At 43.3% G+C, this 15,580-nt stretch overlaps 1 protein-coding gene across 1 annotated transcript in view; it reads right to left on the bottom strand.

Moving 5' to 3' along the window:
* Window positions 1-15,580, bottom strand: part of mylk3 (myosin light chain kinase 3) — a 53,621-nt gene that overhangs the window by 23,284 nt on the left and 14,757 nt on the right. Inside the window, exons 4-7 of the mRNA XM_043706901.2 lie at window positions 10,099-10,613; window positions 9,878-9,983; window positions 8,318-8,411; window positions 4,655-4,764 (exon numbers count right to left, since the gene is read on the bottom strand). Coding sequence (XP_043562836.2) covers window positions 4,655-4,764; window positions 8,318-8,411; window positions 9,878-9,983; window positions 10,099-10,613 — 825 coding nt within the window. The remainder of the gene's footprint in view (window positions 1-4,654; window positions 4,765-8,317; window positions 8,412-9,877; window positions 9,984-10,098; window positions 10,614-15,580) is intronic.

The following is a 15,580-nucleotide window of genomic DNA, read 5'->3' on the forward strand; positions in this document are numbered from 1 at the left end:
TCTGTTTTGATTTTATTTCAGATGTTATATTAGTCATTATGGAGGTAGTTGCTGAGCTTTCCAATTAGTTCTGACATTTTTTCATTGACAGAGCTATTTAGCAATATGTTGGGTGATTTGACAGTGTCCCAATCCAAGAAGACTCAGTGCTACAGCGGGCGCACAGAGAGGGGAGCCGGAAGGTAATCAGAGACCAGTTTAAATTAACGTTTTTCTTTTCGCAGTCTGTTTTTTTTCGACTAGGAGCGGGAACCCTGAAGTCGTCAACAGAGGCTTCTGGGAAGGTAAGAGGTTTGAGTGGAGAAGGAACCCAAAACACTACACGTGTAGTGTCTCCCACCCTCCCTCCTCCTCTAACCTAAAAAAAAGGACTCAGTCGGCTGAACAGGTAAGCTACTTAGTGTTCTTGTTTTGGAGACTAAGTGTAGAGTTATGGCAGCGCAGGCAGTGGAATGTTCCTCCTGCAGGATGTTTGAGGTAGGGGTGACCAGCGATGCTCCTGCCGACTTCATCTGCAGGAAGTGCAGCCAGCTCCAGCTCCTCACAGACCAGGTTAGGGAACTGGAGATGGAGTTGGATGAACTGAGATTATTCGAGAGGCTGAGAGGGTGATAGATAGAAGCTACAGGGACATAGTTACGCCAGAGAACAGAGGTAGCTGGGTAACAGTTAGAGGTGGGAAGGAGAGGAAGCAGGCAGTGCAGGGATCCCCTGTGGTTGTTCCCCTCAACAATAAGTATACCGCTTTGGATACTGTTGGGGGGGACGGCCGAGCATGGGTAAGCTGCAGTGACGGGGTCTCTGGCACGAGGTCCAGCTCTGAGGCCCAGAAGGGAAAGGGGGAGAGGGGGAGAGCACTAGTTATAGGAGACTCTATAGTTAGAGGGACAGACAGGCGATTCTGTGGACATGGGCGAGACTCTCGGATGGTTTGTTGCCTCCCGGGTGTCAGGGTCCGAGACGTCTCGGACCGTGTCTTCAGAATCCTTAAGGGGGACGGTGTGCAGCCAGAAGTCGTGGTGCACATTGGCACCAATGACATAGGTAGGAAGAGTGGTGGGGAGGTCATTCAGGAGCTCAGGGAGTTAGGCTGGAAGCTAAAAGCTAGGACGGACAGATTCGTCATCTCTGGGTTGTTGCCGGTGCCATGTGACAGTGAGGCAAGGAATAGGGAGAGAGTGCAGTTGAACACTTAGGACGGGTTGCACCTGAACCAGAAGGGCACCAATATCCTGGGAGGTAGGTTCGCTAGCACTCTTCGGGGGGGTTTAAACTAATTTGGCAGGAGGATGGGATCCGGACTTGTAGTCCAGAAAGTAGGCTAGCTGTTTTTCAGGATGTCAAAGAATGTAGGGAGGCTGTGGAGAAGGTAGTACTGACAGGGAATACGTGCGGACACAGAGATGGGCTCAAGTGTGTATACTTCAATGCAAGGAGTATCAGAAATAAGGTGGGTGAACTTAAGGCGTGGATCGGTACTTGGGACTACGATGTTGTGGCCATCACGGAAACGTGGATAGAAGAGGAACAGGAATGGTTGTTGGAGGTTCCTGGTTACAGATGTTTCAGTAAGATTAGGGGGGTGTGGTAAAAAAGGAGGGGGGGTGGCGTTGCTAATTAGAAATGGTATAACGGCTGCAGAAAGGCAGTTCGAGTGGGATCTGCCTTTAGAGGTAGTATGGGCTGAAGTCAGAAATAGGAAAGGAGCAGTCATCTTGTTGGGTGTTTACTATAGGCCCCCCAATAGCAGCAGAGATGTGGAGAAACAGATTGGGAAACAGATTTTGGAAAGGTGCAGAAGCCACAGGGTAGTAGTCATGGGCGATTTCAACTTCCCAAATATTGATTGGAAACTGTTTAGATCAAGTAGATTGGACGGGATGGTGTTTGTGCAGTGTGTCCAGGAAGCTTTTCTAACACAGTATGTAGATTGTCCGACCAGAGGGGAGGCCATATTGGATTTGGTACTTGGTAACAAACCGGGACAAGTGATGGGCTTGTTAGTGGGTCAGCATTTTGGTGAAGGTGACCACAATTCTGTGACTTTCACCTTGGTTATGGAGAGAGATAGGTGCGTGCAACAGGACAGGATTTACAATTGGGGGAAGGGTAAATACGATGCTGCAAGACGGGATCTGAGGAGCATAAATTGGGAGCACAGGCTGTCAGGGAAGAATGTCATTGAAATGTGGAACTTTTTCAAGGCACAGATACGATGTGTCCTTGATATGTATGTACCTGTCAGGCAGGAAAGAGATGTCGTGTGAGGGAACCTTGGTTGACAAGGGAGGTTGAATGTCTTGTAAGGAGGAAGAAGGAAGCTTACATAATGTTGAAGAAACAAGGTTCAGACAGAGCATTGGAGGGATACAGGATAGCCAGGAGGGAGCTGAAGAAAGGGATTAGGAGAGCTAAGAGAGGGCATAAAAAATATTTGGCGGGTAGGATCAAGGATAACCCCAAGGCCTTTTATGCGTATGTGAGAAACATGAGAATGACGAGAATGAGGGTAGGTCCAATCAAGGACAGTAGTGGGAGACTGTGTATTGAGTCAGAAGAGATAGGAGAGGTCTTGAATGAGTACTTTTCTTCAGTATTTACAAATGAGAGGAACCGTATTGTTGAAGAGGAGAGTATGAAATGGACTGGTAAGCTAGAGGAGATACTTGTTAGGAAGGAAGATGTGTTGGGCATTTTGAAAAACTTGAGGATAGACAAGTCCCCCGGGCCTGACGGGATATATCCTAGGATTATGTGGGAAGCAAGAGAGGAAATTGCAGAACCGTTGGCAATGATCTTTTCGTCGTCACTGTCAATGGGGGTGGTGCCAGGGGACTGGAGAGTGGCGAATGTTGTGCCCCTGTTCAAAAAAGGGAATAGGGATAACGCCGGGAATTACAGGCCAGTTAGTCTTACTTCGGTGGTAGGCAAAGTAATGGAAAGGGTACTGAGGGATAGGATTTATGAGTATCTGAAAAGACACTGCTTGATTAGGGATAGCCAGCACGGATTTGTGAGGGGTAGGTCTTGCCTTACAAGTCTTATTGAATTCTTTGAGGAGGTGACCAAGCATGTGGATGAGGATAGAGCAGTGGATGTAGTATACATGGATTTTAGTAAGGCATTTGATAAGGTTCCCCATGGTAGGCTCATGCGGAAAGTCAGGAGGCATGGGATAGTGGGAAGTTTGGCCATTTGGATAGAGAACTGGCTAACCGGTCGAAGTCAGAGAGTGGTGGCAGATGGTAAATATTCAGCCTGGAGCCCAGTTACAAGTGGAGTTCCGCAGGGATCAGTTCTGGGTCCTCTGCTGTTTGTAATTTTTATTAATGACTTGGAAGAGGGAGTCAAAGGGTGGGTCAGTAAATTTGCAGATGATACGAAGATTGGTGGAGTTGTGGATAGTGAGGAGGGCTGTTGTCGGCTGCAAAGGGACTTAGATATGATGCAGAGCTGGGCTGAGGAGTGGCAGATGGAGTTCAACCCTGTCAAGTGTGAGGTTGTCCATTTTGGAAGGACAAATAAGAATGCGGAATACAGGGTTAACGGTGGGGTTCTTAGTAAGGTGGAGGAGCAGAGGGATCTTGGGGTCTATGTTCATAGATCTTTGAAAGTTGCCACTCAGGTGGATAGAGCTTGTAAGAAGGCCTATGGTGTATTAGCGTTCATTAGCAGAAGGATTGAATTCAAGAGTCGTGAGGTGATGTTGTAGCTGTATAGGACCTTGGTAAGGCCACATTTGGAGTACTGTGTGCAGTTCTGGTCGCCTCACTTTAGGAAAGATGTGGAAGCTTTGGAGACGGTGCAGAGGAGATTTACCAGGATGTTGCCTGGAATGGAGAATAGGTCGTATGAGGATAGGTTGAGAGTGTTAGGCCTTTTCTCATTGGAACGGCGAAGGATGAGGGGTGACTTGATAGAGGTTTATAAGATGATCAGGGAAATAGATAGAGTAGACAGTCAGAGACTTTTTCCCCGGGTACAACAGAGTGTTACAATGGGACATAAATTTAAGGTGAAGGGTGGAAGGTATAGGGGGGATGTTGGGGGTAGGTTCTTTACCCAGAGAGTGGTGGGGGCATGGAATGCGCTGCCTGTGGGAGTCGTAGAGTCAGAATCATTGGTGACCTTTAAGCGGCAATTGGATAGGTACATGGATAGGTGCTTAAACTAGGACAATGTTCGGCCCAACATCGTGGGCCGAAGGGCCTGTTCTGTGCTGTATTGTTCTATGTTCTATGTCCTAAGTTCTATGTAACCTTGTTTCCAATTATGTAATGTGTAGGACCAGCGGCTTGTAGATTTCAGGCAGTAAGATGTTGGTTTTGAAGAAGAAGTTATGGAGTTTAATTCAGAATTCCTGGAATGTCGTGATAGTTCCACAGCCCCAACACCACTCAGAATCAAAGGCCTGAATTTATAAACTGTCCTATTAATAATAGCTGTGTCAGCTGCTAAGCTGTACTTGATACAATATTTTTGGTTGTGTACACATGATACTGCAGGTCATGTGTTAGTGTTACAAATAATAAAGGAGCATTGAGTTTTTAAATCTAGGGTCAAGATCCAAATGCCCTCAAAGTGTCATTCTCAGAGTGTCAGAATGTTCAAGATGTTTCCATTTATTTTATACGAAACTCTCAAAACAACTTACTATTCCATAATGAGGGTAACATTGTTCTTGGCTTCAAATGCATCATAAAGTTGGATCAGGTTGACATGACTCAACTGATTCATGACAGTGATTTCATTTTTCACTTCCTCCTAAATTAAAACAGAAATCAAATAGCAAGCTTCTAGGAATTGATTAACGGTAACTCAGGAAATAAGTTTGAATATTCTATTTAAAAATCGGGAATACGCACTTTAACGTTTACTTTCCTCACTTACCTTCCCTTACCTCCCAAAGGCATTGATTCATGTTAGGGTCAGTCTCTTTCCAATGCTTGACATTGTGTGCCAATGTGTAAAGAGGAGAAATACATAATAATCAGGACTGCAGACTTACCCAATTCTTTCTTCCAGTGCAGAGGAACTGTACCATTCACAGTGCCCCTACTGTTGTCTCAATTAAATCAACTCAACTGATTCAGCTTAAACCCAAAATCTATGCCTAGGGCATTCGTATTATTTTATTGCACCCTAGATAGAGCACTAGCTGATCAAGAAGCTTTTTTTTTCAATATTTGAAAAATGTATTAGTTTTGTCAACACTCAAATCAAATTACCTAAATGATTTGTGTAGCATGAAATAGAGACACATAAATTGGCAATTGCCCAGAGTTAACATGTTATCTGTAGTGAGGTGTGTGATCTCAGCCTGGGTACAGTGATATCACTAATATTGATCCCTAGGTTAGGAGAATGTGGAAAAAGATTATGCGGGGATGTGAAATTACCTCACAATCAGTCAATCTGCTGACACGTGTTCACTTATATCACAATGTTATGTAAAATAATGAAGGGCTGGCAGACTCTTCATTCCTGATGAAAGGCTTATGCTCAAAACATTCATTCTTCTGCTCCTGACCAGCTGTGCTTTTCCAGCACCACACTCTCAACTCTGTGAATGGTATATTATTTCCAAAAAAGAAGGATAAAAGGATTGAGATGCACTTAAAAAAGAAACCATTCCCGGCAAGATGCGAGGCACAACACTACCTCTTCCTCCTCAGGCGGTTCAGGAAATTTGGCATGTCCATGAGGAGCCTCACCAACTTCCACTGATGCACAATTGAAAGCATAATGTCCAAATGCATAATGGCCTGGTATGGCAACTGCTCTGTCCAGGATTTTAGGAAACAACAGAGGGTAGTGCACACAGCCTAGGCCATCACAAGAGCCACCTTCCATCCTTGGACTCCAATTACACAGCTTACTGCTGCAGAAAGGCTGCCTACATCATCAAAGAACTTTTACACCCTGGTCATTAACTCCTTCAACCTCTTCCATCAAGCCGAAGATACAGAAGCTTGAACACACTCACCAGTAGGTTCAGGGACAGGCTCTTCCCAGCCATTATTATACTATTGAATGGAATTTCTCACCTCAAATAATGCTGATCTTGCTAATGTTGATCTCTCTTGTGTGCCCTGTGCACTGTCTAAATCTTTTGTTCTGTACATCCTTGCTTTCTATGATCTGCCTGTAATGCTCGTAAACAAAGCTTTTCACTGAACTTTAGAACATGTTACAATAAAGAAGTCAATCAATTTGAAGTTCTTTCACCATTAACAGAATTTATACAGAACAATAGAGTGCACTGCCATCTGAAACCGCTGAAGTGCCAGCATTCATCATTCACAATTCGAAGCAAACTTTTGCGGGACATGACTATAAAGTGGCATTGATATCTTTAAATCCAACATTTATGACAGATAAATGGATTTACCCTTCATATGCCAATTTGATAATATATCAGCCATATCATCAGCAGAGAGTAGGTAGTTTACCAAATAAACAGAAAATGATCAGAAGAATCCAAACTTATCCTTTTGATGCATTTAGTCATAACCAAACATAAATGGTAGTCATTAATGTATGGGATTTAAATATGTGTGCCATCTCTGCAAGATACACCAGATGTGAACTTAATAATAGCCAAAATAATTATTAAAAATGGGCATTAACATGGGTAGAAATGGAATTTTCCAAAAGGACCACTAATAGGCCAATTAGCCTAACCTCGGTTGTTGGTAAAATTCTAGAATCCATCGTTAAGGATGAGGTTTCTAAATTCTTGGAAGAGCAGGATTGGATTATAACAAGTCAACATGGATTTAGTAAGGGGAGGTTGTGCCTGACAAACCTGTTAGAATTCTTTGACGAGGTGACAAGTAGGTTAGACCAGGGAAACCCAGTGGATGTGGTCTATCTAGACTTCCAAAAGGGAGGCTGCTGAGTAAGGTGATGGCCCATGGTGTTCAAGGTGAGCTACTGGCATGGATTGAGGATTGGCTGTCTGACAGAAGGCAGAGAGTTGGGATAAAAGGTTCTTTTTCGGAATGGCAGCTGGTGACAAGCGGTGTCCCACAGGATTCAGTGTTGGGGCCGCAACTGTTCACGTTATATATTAATGACCTGGATGAAGGGACTAGGGGCATTCTAGCGAAGTTTGCTGATGATACGAAGTTAGGTGGACAGGCAGGTAGTACTGAGGAAGTGGGGAGGCTGCAGAAGGATCTAGACAGTTTGGGAGAGTGGTCCAGGAAATGGCTGATGAAATTCAACGTGAGAAATGTGAGGTCTTGCACTTTGGAAAAAAGAATACAAACATGGACTACTTTATAAACGGTGAGAAAATTCATAAAGCCAAAGTACAAAGGGATCTGGGAGTGATAGTCGAGGATTCTCTAAAGGTAAACATGCAGGTTGAATCCGTGATTAAGAAAGTGAATGCAATGTTGTCAAGAGGGTTGGAATATATAAGCAGCAATGTGCTACAGAGCCTTTATAAAGCTCTGGTTAGGCCCCATTTGGAGTACTGTGTCCAGTTTTGGGCCCCACACCTCAGGAGGTACATACTGGCACTGAAGCGTGTCCAGCGGAGATTCACACAGATGATCCCTGGAATGGTAGGTCTAACATACGAGGAACGGCTGAGGATCCTGAGTTTGTATTCATTGGAGTTTAGAAGGTTAAGGGGAGATCTAATAGAAACTTACAAGATAATACATGGCTTGGAAAGGGTGGACACTAGGAAATTGTTTCCGTTAAGCGAGGAGACTAGTACCTGTGGGCACAGCCTTAGAATTAGAGGGGGTAAATTCAGAACAGAAATGCGGAGACATTTCTTCAGCCAGAGAGTGGTGGGCCTGTGGAATTCATTGCCGCGGAGTGCAGTGGAGGCCGGGACACTAAATGGCTTCAAGGCCGAGATTGATAAATTCTTGATGTCACAAGAAATTAAGGGCTACGGGGAGAATGCTGGTAAGTGGAGTTGAAATGCCCATCAGCCATGATTAAATGGCGGAGTGGAACTCGATGGGCCGAATGGCCTTACTTCCACTCCTATGTCTTATGGTCTTATGGTCTTAATATTGCATTTAATAATGCAAAGATACACACAGAACTGCCTGAATATACATTCATATTAATCATTACAGATAACAATCCGGGCAGGCAATTGTGCTGGCGAAGCTCACTTAAGGAGAGCTAAGCAAGTTATGTAAAAAAAAAACAAAGCTGTAAATCATTGCAGTGTCTACATCATTCAGCAAGCTTTCAACATGAAACATCCCCCAGGTGACTGCAGTTAATCAAAATGAGGTAAGTGACGAGTCATGTTTAACGAAGTTATTTTAAGTAAGGAATTTACCCTGTCCTTTGGTCCTTTTACTTTAATTATTTTGGCAGCGAGTTCGAGGCCAGTTGATGTTTCTGCACATTTGAGAACTTGGCCAAACCGACCCCTGTCATTACAGAAATACAAGAGTAAAAATTTAATGCACATACCACAGGAAATTACCATAATAAGTAACAGCTAATCTTTCTCTCCACCCCTTTGCTGAATATTTCAGAATTTACTAAGGTAACTGTTGTGATTTGTTGTACTTATCATGATGAAATAATTATTGTTATAAGAAAATCCCAGTGGAATAGCAAAGCTATACTGTAAGTAATAGAACACAAACAGTTACTTCTTTGAAATTTATGCTGTTCTAAGCACTTTTCAGAAAAATCCTATTGGTTCAACCAGTCTTTTGTATTGTACATTATCCAACAACAGCATCTTAAAAATATAACAATGTGTGCAATGATTTTGCCACTTTTCTTGCTTTCTAGTCTGGAAGCTCTGGTGCTTAATGGCGTGAGGTTCCACTAATGCTTCAGACCTCCAAAGCCTTATTGAAATGGTCATTGTGGAGCCTGATGACAGCAACAAGCTATTTTAAGATTGATGTGGAGTTGGGGAGGATGCATGATAGCACATACTGACTTAATGTTCACTTAACATGTACATATATGCACTACCAGTGTGAACTATGAGAAAGAACCCTGATCCTTTTGTCTCCTTCCCAGCTCAAAGAAGATTAAGCTAACTGCAACAATCCACCATCTCCAAACACCTATAACCGATATCAGCCCAGTTAGTTTGGGCCACAGAGTCAAGTCTGTGTTCTTCAATGCAACAGTCAATTTACCACAAAAACACTAGAGAAACAGTTGGGTGTCGACTCTATACACCTCAGTGACGTTTTACTCATACACTATTAAATATATAAAATTGCACCAATTTTAAAGTACCAATAATCTGAAACATTCAAATTATAAATGTCTAATATAAAATAATTATTAATATTTCATCATGAGCTTCTGAGGGGTGTATTGACATAGGGGTCAGTTGGCTAAGTTGTTTGGACAATTGGTTTTGTGATGTAGAGTAAAACCAACAATGTGGGTTCAATTCCTGCTCTGGTTAAGGCTATCTGAAAGGATTCTCCTCATGAACCTCTCCCCTTGTCTGAGGCATAGTGACCCTCAGGTTAAACCACCACCATTTCTCTCTCTCCCTAATGAGAGCAGACCTATGGCCTTCTGTTTAGATTATGGTGACTTTATCTTTACCTTAGACTTATAATTAATTTATTACTATATCTAAAAAGGATTGACTGGAGGCTGTTCCAGGTCAATGCTTTCTAACTGTAACAAAATGATTTGAAAGCTTTATACTTATCATTATTAGTTTGGACTGCATTGCACATCTTTACATAACTATTGTTCATTTATGTTTCAAACCAGAAGTCATGAGAATGTACTTTGTAAAGCTACATAGTGAAATATTTGCAGAATAATCAAGACCTTCATAGTTATCTCCCTTCTTGGTCTTTTTTTTGTAGTTATCCAAAATGACTGAAAAATCCAATTAATAACTTACCCTCCAAGCACCTCGTTGTAATGAACTGTATATGAAGAGGTTACAAGTATTTTCTTAGTAGTTACTATACGATGACTGAAGGGGGCTGGAGGTGACGGACTATCATCTGAAAAGGAAAATCAAAACTTCAAAGTTGGCATAACTTTAGAGTTTTACAAACAGGGTTGGAAGTGAAATATTGGATGTTGGAAATAATGATGGGACTATGAAAACTAACTCACCAATAATGATGTGATCTTCTGGCTTCTCAACAGATCCCTTCTGGTCTGGTTCTTTGTTTGTGATTTCTGTAGAATCTGTTTCCTTCTTTGCCAAAACATTCATTTCTGTGATGTTCTCAGATTCGTTGCTTGCTTTCTGAAGTTCTTTTGAATCCTTTAATTTACTACCTGTATCTGATTTGCACTTGTTTTCTGCTTTATTTTGGCAACTCTCAGCACTTTTCTCACTTCTCTGGCTTGTTTGAATTTTGATGTTTTTTAAACCTTTCTCCTGGGTTACAGATGGCTTGGATAATTTGCAGACATTTTCATCTTGTGCTGATTCTTTATCCTTTGTGGTTTTCTGTAGTATTGTAGCTTGCATGTCTTCTTTGGGCTTTTGTTGTACTTTGTGCTTTTTATGTGGTTCCTTCTGTCCTTCACATGATGCAGGCACAAGCTCCTTGGTGGCTGTTTCCTCTGAATTGACCTTTTCTGAAGGAATGACTGGCATTACCTGTGTTGTTTCAAAAGCCCTGAAAAATAATTGCAGTACTAATTAAATAACAGCCATAATTTTTGTGAACACTTATTTGTACAAATGTAAATCCTCCTTTGTTAGTGAGTACTGGAAACAAGTTTTCTTACCTTCAAACTTCCTGGATAGCCTAGCTTGAAATCAAGGATACAGTAGCATTAGAACATCACACAATCTCATTAAGTCACTATCAAGTAGCTTTGCAAAGCAAATTTCTAAATCACTAAACTAGGTGATGCCATAATTTGCTGGAGACCTAGTTTTCAATATAATTTGGCTCTTAGAATGACAATTCTCTTTCTTTAATATATGAAATATTAAATTTATATAGAAATTATTCTGTAATATTATTCTGTAATTTTGTGATCAAATCTGTCTCATATTTGCTTGTTTATTAGACAGAATGTGAGTTGCATATTTAAAGCAATCGGCTGGTGAATAAAACATTTTGCATCTGAAATAATTAACTAATATCCTAAGGTAAGTTCTTTACATCAGGCTACAAAGAATCATTCCTGGGATGAGGTATTCTGTTTATCAAGACTGAGCCTGGAGACATTGTGTGGGCATACGTACTGACTTAGTAACAATAACTTAGAGAAATGAGAAGAACTGGTGGCAATGAATCTACCCAAGACATTTCCTTTGATTCTGGCAAACAGGACCTCAACAGACACCATACCCATGGAGCTAGGATCCATAAATAACTATAAACTTCCAGCAAAGGAAGTTGTGATTCAACTGTATCATGGATAGATCAGATCATACTACTTCTGATCACTGAGAGAGAACGGAACCATTTGAGCACTGGAGTTAACATGGAATAGGAGTCAATCATTTACATCCTGTGGCTGAAAATCTCAGTTATGGAGAATGACAGGATGACAAATATAAGATTGTCGGTCTGGAAAAAGAAAGAGAATAGTCCATCAATGGCAGTGAACTATTGTAGTCCTTGATTGTCCAATAGCGAAATCATGCCACATGGTTAGAAAACCACACAATTTTCTTTTAGCGAAGGATCATAAACTGTGATCTATTTCTTGGCCCTGTTCAAGGACATGGGAGCTCAAACAAAATGAAACAACAAAGTTATTAATGGAAATGTTTACGAGAAATGCCTCAGCCTTTTTATAACTTACAAAGGCTAACCATGCAGACAGTTTCAACAAATGTAGAAGTAATATCAGTCAGGAAAAATTCAGAATTTAAAAGTTTATCTTGTTTATATTGTTAAACATATGGTTGGAGGCACTGGATACTACAAAGTCTATGGGGCCTGACAACATTCTGGCAATAGTACTGAAGATTTGTGCTCCAGAACTTGATGCTCCACTAGCCAAACTCTTCCAGTACAGTTACAACACTGGCATCTATTCAACAATGTAGGAAATTGCCCAGGAATGTCCTATGCACAAAACACAGCACAAATCCACCTGGCCAGTCACTGCCCTATCAGTCTACTTTAAATCATCAGTAAAGTGATGGAAAGTGTCATCAACAGCAGCACTTGGTCAACAATAACCTGTCTGTGTGGAGTTTGCACATTTTCCCTATGCCTGCGTGGGTTTACTCTGGGTGCTCTAGTTTCCTCCCACCATCCAAAGATGTGCAGGTTAGGTGAATTGGCCGTTCAAAATTGGCCATTGTGCACAGGGATTGGGTGCATTAGTCAGGGGACATTTAGAGTACTAGGGAAAAAAAACGGGTTTGGATGGGTTACTCTTCGGAGCCTCGATGTGGACTTGTTGGGCCAAGTAGTCTGTTTCCACACTGTAGGGATTCTATAAAATCCTATGAAAAAACTTGTTCATCTCCAGGAGATGACTGCAGGAGTTCTTATGCCCAACCATTTTCAGTTGCTTCATTAATGACTTTCCCTCCATTATAAGGTTATAAGGTTAGAAGTGGCACCTTTTCCTCCGCTACACTGGCCCCACCCCCCACCGTTTCCTCCGCTACACTGGCCCCACCCCCACCTTTTCCTCCGCTACACTGGCCCCACCCCCCACCGTTTCCTCCACTACACTGGCCCCACCCCCCACCTTTTCCTCCGCTACACTGGCCCCACCCCCCACCTTTTCCTCCGCTACACTGGCCCCACCCCTCACCTTTTCCTCCACTACACCGGCCCCAACCCCCACCTTTTCCTCCGCTACATCGATGACTGTATTGGCGCCGCCTCGTGCTCCCACGAGGAGGTTGAACAGTTCATCCACTTCACCAATACCTTCCACCCCGACCTCAAATTCACCTGGACAGTCTCAGATTCCTCCCTCCCCTTCCTAGACCTCTCTATTTCTATCTCTGGTGACCAAGTCAACACCGACATCTACTACAAACCGACCGACTCCCACAGCTACCTGGACTACACCTCCTCCCACCCTGCCCCCTGTAAAAACGCCATTCCATTCTCCCAATTCCTTCGTCTCCGCCGCATCTGCTCCCAGGAGGACCAGTTCCAAAACCATACAACCCAGATGGCCTCCTTCTTCAAGGACCGCAATTTCCCCCCGACGTGGTCGACGATGCCCTCCACCGTATCTCTTCCACTTCCCGCTCCTCCCCCCTTGAGCCCCGCCCCTCCAACCGCCACCAGGACAGAACCCCACTGATCCTCACCTACCACTCCACCAATCTCCATGTACAGTGTATCATCCGCCGTCATTTCCGCCACCTCCAAACGGACCCCACCACCAGGGATATATTTCCCTCCCCTCCCCTATCAGCGTTCCGTAAAGACCATTCCCTCCGTGACTCCCTCATCAGATCCACACCCCCCACCAACCCAACCTCCACTCCCGGCACCTTCCCCTGCAACTGCAGGAGGTGTAAGACTTGCGCCCACACCTCCCCCCTCACTTCCCTCCAAGGCCCCAAAGGAAACTTCCATATCCGCCAGAAATTCACCTGCACCTCCACACACATTATCTATTGCATCCGCTGCACCCGATGTGGCCTCCTCTATATTGGGGAGACAGGCCGCCTACTTGCAGAGCGCTTCAGAGAACACCTCTGGGACACCTGGACCAACCTACCCAACCACCCTGTGGCCCAACACTTTAACTCCCCCTCCCACTCCACCAAGGATATGCAGGTCTTTGGACTCCTCCACCGCCAGACCACAACAACACGACGGTTGGAGGAAGAGTGCCTCATCTTCCGCCTGGGAACCCTCCAACCACAAGGGATGAACTCGGATTTCACCAGTTTCCTCATTTCCCCTCCCCCCACCTTGTCTCAGTCAAATCCCTTGAACTCAGCACCGCCCTCCTAACCTGCAATCTTCTTCCTAACCTCTCCGCCCCCACCCCACTCTAACCTATCACCCTCACCTTGACCTCTTTCCACCTATCACATTTCCGACGCCCCTCCCCCAGGTCCCTCCTCCCTACCTTTTATCTTAGCCTGCTGAACACACTTTCCTCATTCCTGATGAAGGGCTTATGCCCGAAACGTCGATTCTCCTGTTCCTTGGATGCTGCCTGACCTGCTGCGCTTTACCAGCAACACATTTTCAGCTCTGATCTCCAGCATCTGCAGACCTCACTTTCTCCTCCTAGAAGTGGCAATGTCCACTGATAATTGCACAATGTTCAGCACCATTCACAACTCCTCAGATACGGAAGCAGTCCATATTCAAATACAGCATGATCCGGACTATATACACGCTTGGGCTGACAAGTGGCCAGTAACATTATCAGACAATGCCAGTCAATAACTACTAGCCACCTGATGAAGGAACAGCGCTCTGAAAGCTTGTACTTCCAAATAAACCTGTTGGGCGATAACCTGGATTTGTGTGATTTTTAACTTTGTCTACCCCAGTCCAACATCAACGCCTCCACATCATATTTCCAAAAAGAGACAATCTTATGGTTGAATAAATAAACCATTGAATTGAGAATTAGGGTCTCAATGAGAATGCCAGAATGTCCCCTGAACTGTAAGTACTGATTCCTAGTCCTCTAGTGCAATTCTGTGATGTTGCACTTGCCTGTTGTAATCAAGCGACATTGTTAATTCAGGAAACTTGATATCACCACTGATTTTAGTAGGAGTAGGGCAATTAACTTTCCAAAGGGAATCTCTGTGAAGTACAGACCAACACATTTTTGAGTACTGTCATAAACCATTCATTGTAATTTTCAAGAATTGCTCCATTATAAGAGTGCTGTTGCCCATACGTTTTGCTCATATTTGGCAAATTGCAGCTCATTCGCTTATCTTTGAGGTTTTATAAAATAGCTGAGTATATGGAAAAGATAACATGGAATATTTAATTTAAAAAGTGAAATTTCAGTGGATATGGTAATATAGTGGTTTTATTTCTGCATTAGTAATCCAGGGCTTTGCACCAATGATCTAGAAACTTGAGTTTAATTTCAATTCAGTTAGAACAAAGAACAAAGAAAATTTTCAGCTCAGGAACAGGCCCTTCGGCCCTCCAAGCCTGAGCCGATCCAAATGTACTGTCTAAACCTGTCGGTCAATTCCTAAGCATCTGTATCCCTCTGTTCCCACCTACTCATGCATCCGTCCAGACGCATCTTAAATGAATCTACCATGCCTGCCTCTACCATCTCTGCTGGCAATGCGTTCCAAACGCCCAACATGCTCTGTGTGAAGTACTTGCCGCATGTATCCCCCTTAAACTTTCCACCTCTCACCTTGAAAGCATGACCTCTTGTTATTGAATCCTTCACTCTGGGTAAAAGCTTGTCTCTATCTCTATGATTTTGTAAACCATGAAGTGTATAGACAGGGTGGATAGAGACAAGCTTAAGTTCATCAAATAAATCTAAAAACAAGAAGTTATCTCAGTGATGGTAATCATGAATCTAATGATTGTCATAAAAATAAAATATCTGACTTTCTCATGTGCTTTAGAAAAGGAAATCTGCTGTCCCGATTCAGTCTGATCTCAATCGGCCCAACAAGTCCACCCCAACCCTCCGAAGAGTA

The sequence above is a fragment of the Chiloscyllium plagiosum genome, unplaced genomic scaffold (assembly GCF_037043375.1).
Source record: "Chiloscyllium plagiosum isolate Xiang-an unplaced genomic scaffold, Cpla_swu_hap1 HiC_scaffold_17, whole genome shotgun sequence".
Taxonomy (NCBI): domain Eukaryota; kingdom Metazoa; phylum Chordata; class Chondrichthyes; order Orectolobiformes; family Hemiscylliidae; genus Chiloscyllium; species Chiloscyllium plagiosum.